The 22,342-nt window shown below is 37.8% G+C and overlaps 1 protein-coding gene across 2 annotated transcripts in view; it reads left to right on the plus strand.

Moving 5' to 3' along the window:
* The first annotated feature begins 2,568 nt into the window (after nucleotides 1-2,568).
* CSGALNACT2 (chondroitin sulfate N-acetylgalactosaminyltransferase 2) overlaps nucleotides 2,569-22,342 on the plus strand; it is a 28,644-nt gene continuing 8,870 nt past the window's right edge. Inside the window, exons 1-5 of one of the 2 annotated variants that reach the window (XM_008590527.1) lie at nucleotides 2,569-3,491; nucleotides 5,710-5,926; nucleotides 7,301-7,402; nucleotides 10,636-10,814; nucleotides 12,715-12,809. In XM_008590527.1, the coding sequence (XP_008588749.1) occupies nucleotides 2,831-3,491; nucleotides 5,710-5,926; nucleotides 7,301-7,402; nucleotides 10,636-10,814; nucleotides 12,715-12,809 (1,254 nt within the window). In that variant the 5' untranslated portion in view covers nucleotides 2,569-2,830. The remainder of the gene's footprint in view (nucleotides 3,492-5,709; nucleotides 5,927-7,300; nucleotides 7,403-10,635; nucleotides 10,815-12,714; nucleotides 12,810-22,342) is intronic. The other variant, XM_008590528.1, reaches the window with a different exon arrangement.

Here is a 22,342-nt window from a genome sequence, read left to right on the forward strand (position 1 = left end):
TCTTCTAGGATGTGGCCAAAGAGTTCCCTTCAGGAACTAGGCAAGTAAGATTTTAATTGAAATCTTTTATTTTTAACAGCCACAGAGCTATACAACTTTCGTTTGCATTCTGAAGTAATTACAGTAACCTTTCATTTCAGTGGAAAATATTCAACTGTAGTGAATGTTAAATAGCATGTAAGATATCTCAAAACCTGTATTTTGCTTAAGGGAAGAGAAAGATAGATGACTTAGCTTTAATGCTAGCACTTAATAGCTACAAACCTTTAAATATAAACCTTTAATTAAAACCTAATAATATATTTAAATATTTTTTCATTTGAGACTATTTTTTCAATACAAAATGAAAGTAATATCAGTACTCTTCTGAAAGGATTGCATTGGATATGTATAAAAATACTTTTTAAACCAGTGTTTTTCAGGATTTTTTAAAAAATCATAACCCAGTTATAAATACATTTGACATGGAGATCTCATAAATATACGTATATATAATCACAACACAAAACTTACTACTATTTAAGATTTATACTGATATTTTCTATTCTGTTTCATTGAAAAGTAAACCTTTAGTAGTGACTCATTTATGAGTCATATGTCAGTTTAAAATACATTGTCTATATGAAGGAAAAAAACTATGAGGTACCGTATTAATAAAAGGTAGTGATTCTTAGATTACATACTGTCAATTCTGTTATCAAGTTGCACTTCAAAACAGTTTGAGTATAGTATGGTTATTAATAATTTATACACAATTGTGTCTCCACATTTTCAGTCCTAACCTTTCTTTTCCCTAATAAGTGGGCTAGGAATAACTCGTAAATAATTAAAAGAGATGCCTCGGGCCGGCCCGGTAGCGCACTGCTGTAGTGCGCCGCTTGGGAGGTGTGGCGGCGCTCCCGCCGAGGGTTCGGATCCCACATACAGACCGGTTCCCGCTCACTGGCTGAGCGAGGTGCGGGAGCAACGCCGAGGGGTGCGATCCCGTTGCTGGTCCCGGTCTGGTACGGGGGCGACACTGAGGGTTGCAATCCGTTGCCGGACACGGAAAAAGACAAAAAAAAAAAAAAAAAAAAAAAGAGATGCCTCTAAGTTTATCTTTTAAATAATGAAATTCTAGTGGTTTCTTATGCTAAGGATTATGGGTTTGAGGCATGGTAAAAGTCCTGGAAGTAGTAATAGCTTTGCATCCTTATTTGTTAATTAGATAGCATTTCTTAAAACTGAAATTGTTTCCTGTTTTTGTCCTATATCACTTAAACAAGATTCATAATCCATTAAACAGATGCTGTCATAGTGAAAGACTCCCTTGCAGTGAATTAAATTTTTCAAGATACTTAGTTATCATTTGGTTTACTTAAGAAATAAATGGCTAAGGGGAATTAAACCCATTATTTGTGGTCTGCTAGCCAAAGAGGTTTTATTCTATCCTACATTTTATACAGACATGTGCCACAAGAAAATACACATTGCATCATTTTCCACAGAAAGCATTCAGGTTTTCCTAATAACTAAGAGAGTGACTAGGCTAGGACTTAGGTTCCCTAATAATCTTCCATAGGTTCTGCTGTAACAGAGAAACCATTACTGTTAAAAGCCTCCTGTCATACCACATTATCCTTCTCAACACTTTGTTAGAACAGAGGTTCTCTTTGTAGCAGAGGCCTCCCTGCCTCCCCTCTCCTAAGTTTAACCTTCTCTATTTCTAGAGGTAAGAATCCTTAGTTTAGAAAGAGACATGAAAGAGCTCATACAACTGGTTGTAGCAGTAAGGTAGCAGTAATTCTGTAAATTTATAAACGGTTTTTGATTTTTTTTCTGTGCAGATAAACATGATTAAAATGTTCATGTTTTTTCTTTATAGACCTCAAACTTTTCCAAACTTGTAGGAAATCTGTTGCTGTGTAATTACAGTGGAAAGAGTTATGTGATCTAATGCTCAAATAATCTACTGGAGGACATTGGATATGAAAATGTTTTCTTAATGTGTTTTCAAGATGTCTGTGACCTTTTGAAATTGTTTTTCCCCACACTTAATTTTAAGGCTCCTAGATTGGCTGAGTTGAGCAATAGAAATTAATGAGGTAGAGTGCTTGAATTGAATAAACTGGAAGAAAATATCTCTCTCTAGTAAACTGTTATTACTATACCAGAAACAATTTATAGAAACTCAATTCCCAAATGGTCATATGCTTTAGTTGGGAAATGGTGCATTAATCGAAATATTATGTTAATACAGAGTTATAAGCAATACAATTTTCATATAATTAGAGAACATTAGAATCTATGTAACATAAAGTATGCTAAACATAATTTTAATATTTCTTTGATTTAGGAAGTTATGGATATGTAGGTATAATGATTAAAAGTATTATACATAATATTTTAGTGTTTTGTAAGGTATTTTTCTTAATAATTTCTCCCAGTGTATCCTGAATATTCCAAATTATATCAGCACCTCTCATGGTGTCCCACATATAGTAGTCACATAGCTAAGTTTATTGAAGCTTCCAACAATCCGATATACTTAAGGAAACAATTCTGATTGATTCTGATCTGTTTCTTTCAGAAAAGTCATCATTCATATCATGGATTTTATAGATCACATTGCTTTATTCTGGATTTCTTGGTAACAGTACAGGAAGTATACATAATTTCTCATTTCTGCAAGTAGTTATGACTGAAGAAAGAAATTTTTTAAGCTACGGCAGAATTCATTGTGGTACCTTTTGTGGAAATTCTGATTTTGTTTTTAATTTTTGATAACTTTTAGCTAAAGGTATGAACAAGCAAAGAGCTTATTTTGTTAGGCAAGTACACATTTATAAGGATGCCTAGAAGAGGACTGATTTTTCAGACCCGGGCCCACTGGCTGCTGTTGGGCCTTGCTTTGCTCTGCAGTTTGGTATTATTTATGTACCTTCTGGAATGTGGCCCCCAGACTGATGGAAATGAATCCCTTCCTGGTGTTATCGGAGAAAGTTATGGCAAAGAGTATTATCAAGCCCTCCTACAGGAGCAAGAAGAACATTATCAAACCAGGGCCACCAGTCTGAAACGTCAAATTGCCCAGCTGAAACAAGAATTACAAGAAATGAGTGAGAAGATGAGATCATTGCAAGAGAGAAAGAATGTGGGGGCTAATGGCATAGGCTATCAAGGCAACAAAGAGCACGCACCTAGTGATCTTTTAGAGTTTCTTCATTCCCAAGTTGACAAAGCTGAAGTTAGCATAGGAGCCAAACTACCCAGTGAGTATGGGGTTATTCCCTTTGAGAGCTTTACCTTAATGAAAGTATTTCAATTGGAAATGGGTCTCACTCGTCATCCTGAAGAAAAGCCGGTTAGAAAAGACAAACGAGATGAATTGGTAGAAGTTATTGAAGCTGGCTTAGAGGTCATTAATAATCCTGATGAAGATGATGAACAGGAAGATGAGGAGGGTCCCCTTGGAGAGAAACTGATATTTAATGAAAACGACTTCATAGAAGGTAATGTGAAAAATATGTTGGTCAGTAGTTACATTAGTATGACAAAATGCTACTATTGTATGCTGATAACGTGTCAGTCATAATCCTCAGTATTAAAACATTTAAGTTTTTACCCATTTCATTCCACCAAGAATTTGAAGTGGATTTTTGGGAAAAGTTGTAATGAGATCATAATAAAAATAGAGCATAAGGACCAGAGAAATAGAATAAACCTAAGCTTATATAGAGTAATACTAACCACTGAAGTTGATGGGCTCTTGTGGGCTCTGTGTGTATTTATTTGCAGGTGTATGATTTGCATTCCTCTCTTTTCTGGTCTTGGTGTTCCTTTTTTATGTTTTAAAAAATGTATGAACTATGGCTCAAAATTTGAAAACCATTTGATAAAGGAAGGAAAAAAACTAATGTAGTAGACTAGTTTTTTTTCCGTGTTGGAGGAAGCACATGTCAGAACACCAATGGGGTATATACATAGTTTTGAAAAGCAAATTTGGCATTTGGAAAAGTAAAGAAACAATCTGTTTTCCTAATACAGATTGCGGAAAGGGTATGGAATTTTTATAGTATATCAAGAAGAGATATGACTCAAAGGTTGAAGAATACTGTTATAAATTTAAGATATTTGTTGATTGATGTAAGCAGGAATGATTATAGATCCCTATCAATTTTTATAGTATATCAAGAAGAGATATGACTCAAAGGTTGAAGAACACTGTTATAAATTTAAGATATTTGTTGATTGATGTAAGCAGGAATGATTATAGATCCCTATCCATTTCCATCTCAATACCCCTTGCTAGATATTTAATTGCAGGCTTAAAACCATTCTGGATATAAATCTTTCTTAATAGTTCCCTTTGCTTGATTCTATAAACAGTATACCACATGTAGTTTTTTTTGACCCCACATCATCAAGGCTGTCACTTGCTGTACTGTGGTATAATACACTGAAGCCTGTGGAGGCCATCAGGGTGGGGTGTTAGGCTTTGCTGTGGCATTTCAGCTGTCTTCTCCCTATGTCCTCCTCTTTTCTCCCACCACTTCCTGTCATTTTTGATGGATTGTTTTTCTTAAAACTCTTCTAATTTTTCTGCAAGCTCAGCTTTTTGTCTTTATAGCTCATGGCAGAATTGAAAGCTGCAGAGGAAGTAAGATAACTAAATAGTATGTTTAAAATATCTCCACTTCAGCTCTGCCTAAAAAAGAAAGGAAGCTATGCCAGTGTTATATTCTACAACTTTTGCTTATCTTGGATACTGTCACTTTCAGGATTTTTCTCTGCGTGGAACATATTCAGTCCCTCAGTTTTTCTCCACTCTGCCAGTGCCCCTTTTCACCCCCTGCAAGTAGTTACTTGTAACAACTGAGTAACTCCTATTTCTCTTCCAGACTTTAGCTCAGATGTCAGTTCTTGTGTTTTCTTGTCACTTCTATACTGCATCCTGTTTCTTAGTGCTTGTCACAGTATATGGCATTGCCCATTTCCCGGTTCATAGTTCCTGCTAGACTGAGCCTCGGGAGGGTTGGGACCAAGTCTATCTTGTTCACCATTTTATTCTCATAAATTGACTGAGTGATTCACTCATCTATAGGACTACCTTCTCTCTCCTGAGTATCACACTTAAAAATCAGATTGCTCCGTACTTTTCTCCCAAAGGTATCTCAAATCACTGCATCTAAATGAATGCCAACTTTCTTTGTCTGACTTCACACTGTTCACTGAAAAAATATGTGTGTGTGTGTGTATCACTATATTATTATTATTTATTTTTGTATATCCTTCACTAGACTGGCCCTTCCTCAAAACTGGTACCATGTGACCCTCTTTATGTCACTGTGACTGACACAAAGGCACTCAGTTCATTTTTGTTGAGCTGAACCGAGCAATAGAAGTTTTGACTCTTGGGTTCAAAATTTAATAATGTTAGAAGTAATTTCCTTGTTTGTCGTATGGTTACTGTGTTCATAGGCTCTAGTATTAAAAGAAAGTCATATGTAAAAAGGAATAATTGTCATTTGTACCATATTTAATGAATTAAATAATATAACAGAACAGTGAACTTTTTTTTTTAACCTTTTCTCTAAAAGGAATAGTTGTTTCAGACTGTACGGTGGGGATCAAGATTTTCACAAATAGATGATACTCTACAGGTCTGGTTTAATACTTTTGATTCCCATCGAATTTGTTAATTTTGACATGTAGATACCTTTTCTTTAGGTTATTATCGCACCGAGAGAGATAAGGGCACACAGTATGAACTCTTTTTTAAGAAAGCGGACCTTATGGAATACAGACATGTGACGCTTTTTCGCCCTTTTGGACCTCTCATGAAAGTGAAGAGCGAGATGATTGATATTACTAGATCAATTATTAATATCATTGTGCCACTTGCTGAAAGAACTGAAGCATTTGCACAGTTTATGCAGAACTTCAGGTAACTGTTAGGACTTAATGATTTGGCTAAGTTCTCTGAGAAAATCATATTTTGTGCAGATTTACTTATCTTCATTGAGTATTACTACTGAGAGTAATTTTATAGGTTTTAAGGGAACTTTATCTTTTGATATTCTATTTTTTCTTAAAACATGTGTAGTATATTGTGTTATTGACAATTTGAACTATGAAATAAATTGAGGGTGGCAACTATTAGAAACTAAATTTGGTGACCTTTATAATTGTGCATGAATTTATTGAATTTATTTATTGAATTTTAAAAAATCAACTTTGAGGCATAATTTCCGTACAATAAAATCCACATATTTTAGGGATACAGGTTTCATGACTTTTGACAAATGGATGCACTTACAAACCACCACCCCATATAAGATACAGAATGTTGTTATCTGCTAAAAAAAAATTTCCCTTGAAAACAATTTGAGTTGTAATATTGAAATAAATTTAGAAATACAAACATTCAACTAAAAATGGGAGAAAGTTATTCCATCTTGGGAAGCAGAGAATTTATAAAGGTTTTTTTTTTTAATCATTGCATTTGGATATTTTAAATGCTGAAAAAGTATTAACTACAACTTAGAATAACTATTTGAAAAAAATATTGCTTTATTTTAGTTTAACAATTGCCGTGTTTTAAATATTTTAATATTTCTTAATGTTTTAGATACTTTAATATGCTAGTTTTAATGCTTTGTGATCCTAATCTTTATTCTTATAATGAAATTTTTGGATTCAGAAGCTTAATTAACACTGTTCTGCAGCAAAATATCTGGAACTCATACTTTCAAACAAGTTTTACCTGTTTGAAATAGCTTGTTTGAGATATGATTTCCTAAAGCATTTTTTATTGCCTTTCTTGGAATTGCCTTCAGAGGCTACATAATTCTTTACAGTAAGTAATCTCAGCCATGACATCTATCTATTTCACGATGATAGGTATAATTTTTGGAATTACAGTCTGAGGACAATATTACTCTTGATCCAAAACTTGAATATTTATTTATTTGGTTCTGAACTGATGGAATTTATTTTCTTAAATAGCTTGTACTGTGCTTTTGAAAGCAATCTCAAAGCAAAAGTTCCAAAAATGTTTTGAAATATGGTGACAATGTTGGACTGCTTCCATGGCCCTTCAAAGATTGTACTCATTTAGACATAGACCTTGTGCCTTTGTTGTGATGCCTTCAATAATTCAGCAGTATTGCCGCTTTTATATTTACTTAACGCTTCATGTGATTTCATTTTGTATTAGTAATGCCTAATTTGTTTTCTTGTTAAAACTTCATGTGATTGCTTTCTGAATGAGTAGTGCCTCATGTTTTCTTGAATGAACTTTATTTTTCAATTCTGTTAGGGATGTTTGTATTCATCAGGACAAAAGGATTCATCTCACAGTCGTGTATTTTGGTAAAGAAGGACTGTTTAAAGTCAAGTCTATCCTAGAATCTGTCACAAGGTTGGTGAGCCATGTCCACAGTGAAGTCCTTGATATACAATGTTATTAGAATAGTGAGAATGTCAGAAATTTAATGAGTTAATAATTTGTAATAACTGCTGTTTAAAAACTGGCTGAGTATATGGGAGGTGGTGGTGATAATAAGTTCCTCATTTCATATGCAACTTTACATGACTGGTGTTCTCCTAACTGCTTAGCAGCCAGCCTGGCATGATCAGAACATTCTCCCTCTGTGGCCCTCTCACTTTCTATATATTTGCCTCTTCTTTCCCTTTTTCTAAATCTTATCCATTCATTTTGATATCATCATCTCCTGAACTTGTCTCTTACTTGTCACCTTTCTTCTAATTTCTCAAGCTCCTTCTTCTCCCCCTGCAAACAATGCTTTGGGCTTCCATATCCTTAAGAAACCCCCCAGCTGACTACAGTGCCCAGTAGCTATTATGTTTCTGTTCTTTCACAGCTAAACCTCACAGAACAGTAGTTCTATATCTAAGCAACCCATATAGTACCTGGCACATAGTAGGTGCTCAGAAATTTGAAGGAATGAATTAGTAACTTTTAACACTTAATTATTAATTCTTTAGCTTCTCAGCCTTTTCCTCTCTAAATTACAGGTCCAAAAGGACAACCTAACTGCCAAATTCAGCTTTTTGTTCTGTTATCTTCTCTGATCACTTTCTTATATTTGACAACCTTACCCGTACTACCTTCTTTAAATTATTCTTCTTATGTTTGTAAAATGTAAGTATTTTGTATATGTAAATATGTTGTAATGTAAACTATTAAGTTGATTGTCTTCTCTAACCATGCCAACTCTGTCTGTACCTTTTATTTGCTTCTTTACCTTTCTGCTAGTTGTGGTTCAGATTTGGCCGGCCATTCTTCTCAAATCATTCAGCTAACATTCGTTGAGTCCTACCTTCTCTGTTCCAGGTACACTGCTTGGGAGTCTTACTAGGATAGTTGGAAGAAAACTGGGCACAGATGAATGAGTCTTAGTCCCTGCCCTGCAGGGACACTCACAGCCTAGATGTATATAAACATGACTTACCGTCTGACCCTTCCCTACACCAGCTCGTCTTCCTGATAGCCCTCTTTCAGTTCGGAGTGAGACCATTCTCATGATGCCCTGAGCTTGACATCTGAGAGCCAGATTCTTTTACTTGTTCTTTACTACTTATTACTTCTAATCAGTCAATTCCTACTTACTTCATAGGACCTCTTCTCTGTCCCTTCTTTGCTACTGCCTCCACCCTAACCCTAGTTCCCTCTGCCTCCATTTCTTTCCTTCCTCTCTTCCCTCCTTACTGTTTTTAGATCACCTACAAAGTGCCAAGCACTCACACTGGTACTACTAAACTCACTCCTGTATTGTCAAGACTCCTCTGTAAGAAATGCTGTAAACCTACCTTGAGCTTGCTTACAGAAAATGAGAGTGGTATTGAAGAATCCTAGATACCTCCCAGAAATAAAGGGATTGTTATACAACCAAATTTGGGGAAGAAAATCAAAACTTTGGTGTGTCAGGGACTGGAACCAGAGATTTGAATACCATCAAAGTTCTCTTGTCGTCTTCTTGTCTGTTTTTCTCTGCATGTTGACTTCATTCTCCTGTTGCAGATTGGCTTCTTCCACATGGTGAGGGATATGGCTGTTGGCGGCTCTGGGCTCACATCTTCTCAGCTTTGCCATCAGAGAGGAAAGAGTTTTCTCCCAGCTCCAGTTGAGAAAATCCCAGGGAAGGACATTTTGCCCACTCTTGAGCCATCACTATGGCCAGGTGGGGTGGGAGTATTATGATTGGCCCAGCTTGAGCCTGGTCCCCACCCCTAGGAAATCACTGTGGTTGGGGTGGGTAGAGAGTGAGGGTGGGTAGAGAGTACTAGGTGATCAGTACCTCCACTTGGTGCTGGACATGTGGGGTGGTAAGGGGCAGTTTCCTCAAAAGAAGGGAGAGGTTTATTTACCATAAGATGTGGAGAAGAGTCCTGGGTGCTCAGAGCATTTGGATTCCATTCCATGCACTATTTGAGCCTTTGTTTCATCTCTCCATTGCCCATTCTACAGTTGTATAAGAATCATCTTCCTAAAATGTCACTTTTTTGATCGAGCTGCACTGTAGTGCAGAGAGTTCTCCAACTTTAGTAAAACACAGATGCTTGGCTCCACTCCTAGCATCTGGTTTAGGGGGTCTGAGATGGAGCCTGAGAATTTGTATCTCTGACATGTTGCCAGGAGAAGCTGGTGTGGTAGGTTTGGAGTCCTCACTGTGAGAACCACTGCCTTCGCAGAAAAACCCTGCTGATTCCTCCTTGCCTTTAGGATACTGACCAATTTCTTTAGCCTCGCATGGAAGGTACTCCTCAGTCTGACCCTTCTGTCATTGTTCACATTTTAGGGTCCCTTTATTCCAGTCTGATTTGTCTGATCCTGTTCTCTAAAGTGCTTTCTACTTTCTTACCTCTTTGCCTTTGAGAATAATTATTTGGAATGGCCTTTACACTCACCACTAAATTCAGGATTTTAACCAAGGCATAACTCAAGTTCTACTTCTAACATCTTCTCTAACTACTCCAGACATAAGCGATCTCTTTTCTCAGAACTGCTATTCATTTATTCATTCACCATATATTTATTAAGCCCCTACTCTGAGGGGCACCGTGTCCATGGTAATGAGCAAAAGAAAATCTCTGCTCTCATGGAGTAGAGGAGACACTTACACAAAATGTCTGGTAGTACTAAGGAAAACAGCTGGGGAAGAGGATAGAGATTAGAGAGAGGGAGGTTGGGGCTACTTCACATGTGGGGTCAAGGAGGATCCTTCTGACAAGGGGACATTTGTGTGAAGACCTGAAGGATATGAGAGAAGAACATACTTTGCATCATTCATGTAGAGTGCATTATATATTGCCAAACATTATGGCTGTTCTCCCATGTGTGTACTGCTTATCTCCCCAGTAGGTTTGTAAGAACCCAAAGGGCAGTGGGCACTTAACATTCTTTAAACCTCACACCACCAGCATGTTGCCTCAAATGTGGGCATTTAGTGAATATCTGTCCCTGATAATGATCATATTTGTGATGCTGATGATTTTCTTTCCCTGTATGACTGCAGAGCCAACATAATAAGATATTTGAAGTGTAAAACATATTTTTTAAGTTGTGTTGAAGGAAGAGAGTTGTTGACTTTAAGTGGGACTTATCATTTGTTGTATGTGCTTTCCTCATAGTGAGTCTAATTTTCACAATTACACCTTGGTCTCACTGAATGAAGAATTTAATCGTGGACGAGGACTAAATGTGGGTGCCCGAGCTTGGGACAAGGGAGAGGTCTTGATGTTTTTCTGTGATGTTGATATATATTTCTCAGCCGAATTCCTTAACAGCTGCCGGTTAAATGCTGAGCCAGGTGCGTAAAACATTGGTAGATGAACTGAGTATAGAATTTAGAACGGGATTGGCGTGTCCTATATTATGAATCAAGTTAATTGAAAGGAAAAGAAGTTTTAATTAAACCCTAGTATGTTTTTTCTTAAGTTATATTAGGCATAATTTAACTGGAATACTAAGTAAGAAATTGAAAATTTGACCCTCTGAAGTTCATATCCTTTGTTCTCTTGGGCCAAATTTCAATGACTACATGTAAAGCCAAATAAAGAAATGTAGAGGAGTAGGAAGTCTAGAAATTGATGAGAAGGAAGCAGTGCAGGTCAGAACAAAAGCCAAGCAGACTGTGTGGAGATGTGTGTGAGTCAGAAGTGCCAGCCTTGTGCACATAGTGCCCACATACACGCACACACATACATATGCACACTCATGCCAAGATCTAGATGCAGATAGTGCTTGGTCTTCAGGCTATGAATTTTGGGATTTAGTGAACTTTGCTTTAGATGGTAGATATTTTTTGAAAATTAATGAGCAAATGACATTTTTGTAAATCAAATTTTATTTTAAATGTGAAAAGATACTTTTCTATATTAAGCTCAACAAAAGGAATCAGTTCAGGAGATCTAATGTACAACATGGTGACTGTAGTTAATGACAATATGTTGTATACTTGAAAATTGCTGAGAGAATAGATTTTAAATGTTCAAAAAAATGATAAATATGTAGGGTGATAAATATGTTAATTAGCTTGATTTAATCATTTCACAATTTATACATATATCAAAACAGCACGTTGTACACCATAAATGTATACAATTTTTATTTGTGAATTTAAAATAATTTTTTAAAAAAGGAATCTCATAGTAAATGTTCTTTTGTAGAACTCTTCATATCCTGCAAATATTAACTTCTTATTAATAAGTTTCATTAGAGGTAGTTATCAGGAAGTCTCTGAGAGCCTAATGAGTAAATGAGGGTTAGATTTATTTTTGTTACTCCAGACAGCATGGAATTCAAAATGTGGAAGTTGAAGATGTATTTGTTCAGTGTAAAAGAAATATTTTTATATCCAGAAATAGATTCACCTCTAGGAAATTGAGCTGCCATCCCCAAATGGATTAAAATGAAAGTGGAACAGCATCTTCTAGGGTTCTTGTAATAAAAAGGCTTCCATATTATTCCCACACTCCTTGACAGTTATTGAGCACTTCATGTTATCAGGTCTGATTGAAGCCAGTCATAGCAAGGGTTTCTCTACTGAGGGGAGATGGACCAGTTAGCCTTTAAGGTCCCCTGTCCATTTGAATGCTAATGACAAGATCTTCTGCAAAGACTATTGTATCAGGTATTTTTAACCCTTGTCTTCCCAACTTTTCTAGATCTTGGATCAAATCTGTCTGCAGTTTTATATTTTAATTATTCTCTACATACCTATTTATTGTACAGTTTTCTTTGGACTTAACTGTTTCTCATGATTCGTTTTGAAGGGTAGATTTAACAGAAGTTTGTAAGTTTCTTGGTGATTGTCAGAGGTTAATGTACATCTATTACTGCTGATTAGGTAAAATAATGAGTAATAAATGGCTCACCTAATGAGTAGCTGAGAGAATACCTTTGTGTTTTTCCCCAAAGTCAAAGGGAATAAACATGTGAAGCACCCTTCAGTCTGTTTTTTCTCTGTTCTTTTGCAAGATTATAGATTCATAGCCTGACCTACTGATATGTTATGAAATCATCATCATGTTCATCAAATTAGCATGATGTTCAGTGGCCTGAATATTGATAAAATACAGTATTGATAATATAAAACAATCATATGTGATAAAAGGGACTTAGATAAAGTGTTAATAAATATTGCAATAAAGATCAGTCCTTCATTTTGTAACTTCTTTGTGTGGTATAAACATATATTTTATTTATAGGTAAGAAGGTGTTTTACCCTGTGGTGTTCAGTCTTTATAATCCTGCCATCGTTTATGCCAACCAGGATGTGCCACCGCCGGTGGAGCAGCAGCTGGTGAGACTTTTCATTGATTCAGTTATGCAAGTCTCCTGAGACATTTCATAGATTCTTTTATGTTTGTTGTATGAAGGTTCTTAAGAAGTTCATGGAAAGATTCTTATTGTCTTCTAATTCTACTTTCCCACAAACTTTTTGAAGTACCTTCATACAAGTAGAAAACAAAGTTTCAATTAAAAACTGTAGTTATTATAAACATATTCCATAGTCTCTCTTTTATATCCCTACCCCCAATAAAATGCTTTCACATCTATTGCTTCAGTGTTAAGTATCATTGGGGGCAGAAGGGAAGGTTTAGGTCACAAAGAAAAACCTCATGTTCCAGAATGTGGAAATTATACAGTCATTTCTGCCAACTTATAATACTGAACTTTTTATTTATTTATTTTTTCCTTTTTGTCTTTTTTACTGACTGGTAACAGGATTGCAACCCTCAGTGTTGCGCCCGCACCGCGCTCAGCCAGTGAGCGGGAACCAGTCTCCACATGGGATCCGAACCCTCGGCGGGAGCGCCGCTGCACTCCCAAGCGGCGCACTCTCCAGTGCGCCACCGGGCCGGCCCAATACTGAACTTTTGTAATAATACTGAAAATAAAATTTAATTTTAAAAACCCTACTACTAGAAATTAAAACTACTCTGCTAAATAACTAAGAGGAAGTAATATACTACTGAGAGGGAAATTACTTAGAAAGTCACAGAATGCGAATGCCATGTATCAAAAATTATAGCCAAAGCTATACTTACATAAGCTTTTAAAAAATTTTAAATAAAATTATTATTTTGGAATAACTTAGATTTATAGAAAAGTTGCAAAGATAATACAGAGAGTTCCTGCTCTTTACTCAGTTTCCCTGAATGCTAACATCTTCCATAGCCATGGTGCCTTTATCAAAATGAAGAATTTAACATTGGTAAATTACCACTCACTACACTACAGATTTTATTAGGATTTCACCAGTTTTTCTACTAATGTCCTTTTTTTGTTTCAGTATCCAGTCCAGGATACTAAATTGCATTTAGCATAATAATTTTTTTATTGAAACATAATTGATTATACATATATGTGGGATACAGAGTTGAATATCAGTACCTGTGTACAGAATGTCATTATCAAATCAGGATAATTAGTATATTCATCATTACAAAATGTAATCATTCTTTGTGACTCTTTACCAATTGCTGGCTAACCCCCTCTCCCTTCCCCCTTTCCCACCTCTGGTAACCACAGTTCTGTTCTCTCCTTTTGAAAGTTCAGTGTATTATTGTGATTGTTTTATCTTCCCTTCTTTCTTTTTTATTTATTTGTTTATTTTTTAGCTCCCACTTATGAGTGAGGACATGCAGTATTTCTCTTTCTGTGCCTGGCTTATTTCACTTAATATAATTTTCTCCAAGCTCATCCATGTTGCTGAGAATGGCAGAATTTAATTCTTTTTGTGACTGAGTAGTATTCTGTTGAGTGTGTGCATATATATATGTACATACACCACATTTTCCTTATCCAGTCATCATTTAGGTGGTTCCATCTCTTGGCTATTGTAAATAGAGCTGTGATAAATATGGGAGTGCGGGTATCCCTTCGACATGATGATTTCTATTCCTTCTAAACCCAGCAGTGGGATTACTGGATCGTTTGGTAGTTCTATCTGTAGTTGTTTGAGGAAACTCCATACCATTTTCTGTAATGGCTGCACTGACTTACAGTCCCACCAACAGTGTAGGAGGGTTCCCCTTTCTCTACATCCTTGCCAGCATTTGTTCTTCTCCATCTTTTTGATAATAGCCAGTCTAACTGGGGTGAGATTATATCTCAGTGTGGTTTTGATTTGCATTTCCCTGATGCTTATAGTTATATTGAGCTTTTTTACATATGTCTGTTGGCCATTTGTATATCTTCCTTTAACAAATGACTATTTAGCTCCTTTGCCCATTTTCTAATTGGGTTATTTTTTCTTGCATTGCTAAGTTGTTTGAATTCCTTGTATATTCTGGATGCTAATCCCTTGTCGGATGTATAGTTTGCAAATATTTTTTCCCATTCTATAGGTTGTCATTTCACTCTGTTGATTATTTCTTTTGCTGTGCAGAAGCTTTTTTAGTTTGATATAACCCCATTTCTTTGTTTTTTCTTATACTGTTTGTAGCATAGTCTTCTTTTGTTAACATTAAGGAAAAGTGGAAACAAATGAACTAAGAAGCCATTTTAAGATGTTAAAAAAAAATGAAAAGTAACTCCAAGGAAAGCAGGAGGAAATAAAGATAAAGGCAGAAACTAATGAAACGAAATTAGGTTGATAAGTATAGGAGCTTATTGTTTATGTGCTAAAAAATTTTTTTAAATCATGAAGTGGGCAAATTCAAGGTAAAAAGAAAAATGCAACATTGGAAATTAGAAATCAGTTTTATATGGTAAGTTTTAAAAATTCTAAATAAAAGGAAAGATTTGAGAATTTATAAAATACACAATCTAAGGTCATATTTGTATCTTATAAATAAAAGTGATGGAAGCTGTGAAGAAACCGAGCCATTTGAAAAATTAGAACCGTGATCAAAAAATTACCCTGTATGTGTATAAATAAAATGTTTTATTGATGAGTTTTTCCATACTTTTAAAGAATAGATAATATTAGTGCTATGTGATCTACTTAATATATTTCATGAAGCCAGCATTATCTTTATACCAGCCTTGGCAAAGCACATACATACAACACCTGTACCTTATCTGTAGGCCAGTATTACTTAGGAATAGAGGTACAAATAGGATCAAAATGGCAAACACATCTGCCTTTACTGACACCCCTAACCCTTTGTAAAAAATGAATTATTAAAAAGCAAAAGGAGCTGGCCATGGCTCACTCGGGACAGTGTGGTGCTGATAACACCAAGGCCACGGGTTTGGATCCCATATAGGGATGGCCGGTTTGCTCACTCGGGAGAGCGTGGTACTGACAACACCAAGTCAAGGGTTAAGATCCCCTTACCGGTCATCTTTTAAAAAAAAAAGAAAGAAAAGAAAAAGGAGGATGGCTGGTTAGCTCAGTTAGAGTGTGGTGCTGATAATGCCAAGATCCAGGGTTTGATCCCTGTGGCCAGCCACAAAGAAAAAAATAAAACAAAACAGAAAGATACATTAGTTTTAGAAAATGAGAGTGTAGGGCCGGCCCGGTGGCGCACTGAATAGTGCGCCGCTTGGGAAGCGCGGCGGCACTCCCACCTGAGGGTTCGGATCCCACATACAGACCGGGAAAAAGGAGGATGGCTGGTTAGCTCAGTTAGAGTATGGTGCTGATAATGCCAAGATCCAGGGTTTGATCCCTGTGGCCAGCCACAAAGAAAAAAATAAAACAAAACAGAAAGATACATTAGTTTTAGAAAATGAGAGTGTAGGGCCGGCCCGGTGGCGCACTGGATAGTGCGCCGCTTGGGAAGCGCGGCGGCACTCGCACCCGAGGGTTCGGATCCCACATACAGACCGGTTCCCGCTCACTGGCTGAGCGAGGCGCGGGAGCAACGCCGAGGGTTGCAATCCCGTTGCCGGTCCCCGGTCCGGTACGGGGGCAACACTGAGGGTTGCGATCCGTTGCCGGACACGGAAAAAGACAAAAAGACAAAAAAAAAAAAAAAAGAAAGAAAATGAGAGTGTAAGTTTTGGCAACGGTTGGTGTAGGATTGCTGGAGGAGAGAACAGTCTAGAATGTGTTCAGAACAGTGAGTGAAGATGGAGTTGCTTTGCTTCCTCTAAGCTCATAGCAGACAGGTAGTGAGTGGAGGGAGCATAGAGTATGTGTGCTTTTCTGGGCTGTGCTGAGCAGCAGGCATCTCAGGGGGTGACTCTTGAGCTAAGTCAGTGTGTGCGGTCCCTGGAGCTAAAGAGCCACATCAGGCTGGATAGAGAGCCCCTAGACTCCAGAGGTAAGCAAGCTGCTGTTGGCACAGTCCCCCTGAGACCATGTTCTGCCCCTACACTCTACTATTACTGAAGATGGGCCCCTGTAATCATAGCTGACAGTCATGGGTTTTTGAACAATGATTTTTGAAACAAAACTGAGCAGCAATTAATCAAGAGTAAATATTTGAGAAAAACCAACACTCTGAAAGAGAGGCACCAAATTTTAATAAACAGAAAAATTAACACACGAAAATGTGAATACAGACATAAAATAACTTTAAAGTAACTATATCTTTGGGGAGATTAGAGAAAACATTAAATTTGTTGCTAAAAAAGAGTCAGAACTTGGAAATTTTGAAAATATAAAAATCAGTAAATGAGCTAACTAGCAGAATGGTCACAGTTGAAACAAATGTGTAAACTGGAAGACAGCCCAACTGGGTACATAAAACCCAAGAGATAATGTGAGAGAAAAATTGAGACATGGAGAATCAATCCAGAAGCTCCCAAATGTTTAATAGGAGTTCCAAAAAGGAGAAAATAGGGAGGGGAAGAAATGAAAGAAAGCTTCTCAGAGCTAAGGAAAGACATTTTCTGGTATTTGAGAACAGCAGTGAAGGGACAATCCTAATAGCTTCCAGAGACACTGCAAGTAGCAAAACCCAGCTTGTCCACAAAGGAATCAGAATCAAATTGGCATTTACCTTCTTTTTGATAACACTGATGCTAGAAAACAATAAAGCAATACCATGAAAATTCTGAAGAAAAATAACTTTGATTCTGGAATCCCTATTTGACCTACTTGTTGAAGGCAAAATAGACATTTCTGGACATTCAGAGACTTAAAGTTTACTTCTCACATACCTTTTCTATCCAGTTCAGCAGAATGAGAAATGAACACACTAAGAGAGGAAGACCTGAGAATAAAACAGTGTAAACAAAGAAAAAACAGTAAAATTTTATTTGTCTAAATAGTTGTTGCTGAAACTTAATAAAAAAGAAATGGGAAGAAAAATGGATAGGAATTTGGGATTAAAAAATCAAATGTTACACATATGGTATATATATATATATATGTGTGTTTCACCTAGCTCTCTCACCTGAGAGGGCCTAGAACCAGTTACACCCCAATAGTAATAAGCACACCCTGCTCTCATCTTTCAGAAACCAGTGGTACTGGTTTCGAATTCCATTCTCCAGTAAAAAGAACCAGGGCTCCTTGGGGAAATGGTTCATTCTAGGGCTGGAGCAGGAAATATACAAGAGGAGCCTGGAACATCTTGTAGTGGCAGAAAGTAATAAAGTATCCAACAAAAGGATGGGGGTGTGTCAAAGGGGCACAGGAACTAACCAAAAGAACTCCTCCCCATGGCCAAGTTGGAGCAACTTGAGCAACAAAAGAAATAACGTAGACCTGGATTATAACCCAAAGCATAAAATAAATATCCATGAGTCCACACTGATATAAATGAATTAGTGAAAAAGTAGATAAATAATAAACGAATGGATAGATTAGATTGAGAAGAAGAGACAAATCTTCCTTATAGAATTCCAGATAACATATATATACCCCCTCTTCCAGAAGGTGGAACTAGGTGACTCACTTCCAAAGACAAGGCTATGGAAAGAGAAAGACAAACTTCAGTGGAGAAACCCAGCAAACACTACCTTAGCCAAGTCATGAAGGTTAACATCGCCAGTGATACCATGTACCCCTGACATGTTGTAACAAGAAGGACACTTCATCTCTGTGGTCTTTCTCCCGAAAACATGTAACCTCAATCTAGTCATGAGAAAAGCTTCGGCAAACCTACATTGAGGGGCATTCTACAAAATACCTGACCATTACTCCTCAAAACTACCATAACCAAGAGAAGTCTAAAGAGACGTGACAGCTGAGTGCAGTGTGGTGTCCTGGACTGGATCCTGGAACAAAAAAAGGGGGCATTAAAGGGAAAATTGGTGAAATCCAAATAAAGTCTGGAGTTTACTTAATAGTAATATACCAATGATGGTTTTTTAGTTTTGACAAATGTACCACAACAACGTGAGATGATAACATTGGGGGAGCTAAAACTGGGTGAGGGATATATGGGAACTCTCTACTGTATTGCAACTTTTTTGTAAATCTAAAATTATTCCAAAATTTAAAAGTTATGAATTAAAATTAATTGTAAGGCAAAAAAAAGTGTCAAATGAATTCAACATATAATGGTGAAAAGGATATAAAAGCATGCTAAAATTCTTGTTCAGTTTGGAGGGATGTGGGGGAAGAATGATTTGAATGCTGGTTCATTCTAGTTATTGAATAGCATTTCAAGTTCTAGTTTCACCACCTGAAGCCTTTGCAAGTTGCTTAACTTTTCTAAGCTTCAGTCTCCTCACTTAAAAGCAAGCTTCCTCTTTTAATGTTTAAAGATATATTAGAAGTAAATGGGAAACATGCCCAATAGAAAAAAACAGGCGAAAGACATTTGATAATAATTCACAATAAACATATTTAAATAGTCAACATTACGAGGAGTAAATTAAAACATCAGTATAATACTTTTCTTCTTCTGTAAAATCACTGCTGTTAAAAAGCACAGCCATCCGAGGCTGGTGGGATGGGAGCTCTTCCATCTCTGCTGGTGGGAATGCAGGCCAGCTCTCTGGGTCAAGGGTTTTAACAAGCTCACCCCTCTGTTCCGGTAATCTCCACTCCCAGAAGTCTCTCCTGAGGAAATACTCAGAGCTGTACAATAGAAATATGCCTAAATTGACAACATTAAAAGCAAGCAAAACTCTAATAAAATAAATTGAATTGTAGTACATATGTTGGTGAACATTATGTATCAAGAGGAAAATGTGAAATGTAAATCAAGTAAATACAGCAGTGTAAATGTAGAGGAAAATGTAAAGTTAAAAATAGGAAATGGTGTATGTATACACCATTTTAGATGACATTGTAATGATAACAATAGCTAATATTTTTGTGTACCCTTTACTGTGTACCATTCTGTTCTGTTTTGCCTACATGTTAACTCATTTAATCCTCCTAAACAACCTCTGAAGTAGCTGCTGTTATTAACCCCTTTTTACAGATGAAGACACAGCTGTGCTGCAGTTGACTGCCTGCCCAAGTGCACAGCTGGCCAGAGTGGGGCCGGGAGTCTGGGCAGCGTGGCCCCACAGTCTCCACTTTTATCCACTGCTCAGACTGCCTCAGTTGTATGAATTTATCAAATAGTGAGGGTCCATTCTATGTCAGGCACTATTTACCACTGGAACCCCAGAACCTAGAACCCTACAGACATGATTATTGCTCCCAAGTATCTTTATTCTGGTAGGAGGAGATAGACAATAAAATCAGATAATAAATGCTACACGGATAGATCATTAAAACAGGCTGAGCTGTGAAGAATGACTAGGTGTTTTCTGTGGTGTGTTTGGTCAGAATGGCCTTTCTGAGATGGGGCTGTGGAAGGAGGTATCTGAATTACAGGAAGGAACCACTAGGCAGTGACAGGGGCAGGGAAGGTGGTTCCAGGTAGAAGGAACAGCTACTGGGTTTCCATAGGTGGCTGGAATGCAGAGGGTGAGGGGAAACAAAGCTGGGCTCAGCTGTGTAGAGCTTGTTAAGCGCCTGTAAGGAGTTTGGATTTTATGCTAAGTTCCTTAGAGAGCCTTTGGAGGGAGAATGGATTGTGCGTGGCTCCGGTTGAAAGCAGCCAGTTAGGCTTCTGCAGTAGACAAGAGGAGGTGATTGTTGACAAGGGTGTTGATATGGTTTGGAGATAGGGCCAATGGAGCTTGGATCAGATGTAGAGAATGAGGGAAAGGAATCAAGAGAGGAAAGATCAGGACTTCAACTTGAGCCATGGTAGGCATGTGTTATTTAGTAGACATCCAAGGAAGGTGCCAAGTTGCTAGTTGACTTCGTGAGCCTGTCGTTCCATGAGGGACTGAAGGCTGAAGATTGTAGGTTGTATGTGGATAACTGCGTCTTAGGAGAAGGATGGATGAAACAATGCAAAAAATATTAACAATCAGGATTATAGACAATTTTAGTTTTCTTCTACTTTCCTCAGTGAAAATGTGTTCCTTTAAAAATCAAACAAAATCACACTACAGCTCAGGGGAAGAGGAGGAGAGACCTATGGAGTTCATGAAGGTGGGAGAAACCATGATGAGAGAAAGAAAAAAACTGCTCTGAGTGTTTCAGGCTGTGTCCGCTTTAAGGCTCAAGCTGCTTAGTGCATGGAGCAGGAGCCAGCAGAAGCCGCAGCTGTGCCCTTCAGATGGAGTTACTTGGAGGCGGCAGGGGAGAAGAGGGCCTTGGAGGCCCCCAGGACAGCAAGACCACTAATAGGGTTCCCATGGACGCATGCAGGAGTGAGGAGCCAGAACAGCTGAAAAAGGGGAGCCATTCAGAGGCTGATGAGTCATTGCAAGGGACCAGCACAGGGCCTGTCCTATGGGAAATGTTTGGAGCACAGGCAGTGGAGGAGACAGGCCCACTGGGAGTACACTGGGACACAGCAAGAACAGCTGACCTGCCCCCAATCAGTGCAGGACCACTCAGAGGAGACTGGTTGGGAATACAGAATTGCATGGGGTGCAATTTGTTGAAAAGACCCAGGCCCAGATCAGAGTTTCTACACAACCCAGGTGCATTGAGTCTTTGGAGAGTCAGAAGTACCTATAAGGTCAACCATTAAATCCTGAGCTGCACAAAAAACCTTCCCTAGGGAAACAGCAGCAAAGCAGTAATTTAGCTCAACCACACAGCTCAAGTAATGGTTCCCTCAGGAAGTTCCCCTGTTTTAGAAGTAAGCAAAGAGCACAAAATTGGTTCCGGCCCAGGCACAGCACCAGCACCTTGGGTCCTGCCAGGGGACGTGAGATCTGGAGCCAGGAACCGGACCCCCACCCACAACCACTCACACCGCCAACGTCTTGGGGCCTGCCTGGGGACCCGAGGCATGGAGAAGGGGACTGGATCCCCCTCCCACAACCAGGCAACACTGTGCCAGTGCCTCAGGGCCCACCACAGCCACCACAATAACCATGGCTACCGTGAAAGTGGTGAGATGCCACTACCACCACGCAGATGGTCTGCCAGCCACTGGAGTGCATTGACACAAGGAGTCGCCAGCAGAAATAAAGAAAAGAAGAGGACGTCCCTCCCCACAAAGCCCATTTCAGAGTGACAGAAGCAGCATGTGCTCTATGATAATATTGGAGGACCTGATCACACCTCTCAGCATTGGATAGATCATCTAGGCAACAAATCAACAGAATAACCATTCTTTCAGAAGTAGAGAAGAAATCAGAGGGGGCAGAGGGGAGGGAGACAGGGATGGGGAGAGATTGGACAAGGTGCATAAAGAATAATTATGATTTATAACAACATATATGCTAGTAATATTGATTTGATCAACATATCTCAATGTTCAACCCCAAAAATACGTATAATCAATTTTGATTCAATAAAAATAAATAAATAAATAAATATCAAACAAAATCAATTATTTCTTTCCCCAGGTCTGATAATATTTGAAGAATTTTTACAGAAACTAACAAAGTCATAGTATTTATAAAATCAGAATTTGGGGTAGAGATGTCAAAGTGGCTGTTTTGTTTTAATACTTTGCACCA

Source organism: Galeopterus variegatus, unplaced genomic scaffold (genome assembly GCF_000696425.1).
Source record: "Galeopterus variegatus unplaced genomic scaffold, G_variegatus-3.0.2 Scaffold6183, whole genome shotgun sequence".
NCBI lineage: Eukaryota > Metazoa > Chordata > Mammalia > Dermoptera > Cynocephalidae > Galeopterus > Galeopterus variegatus.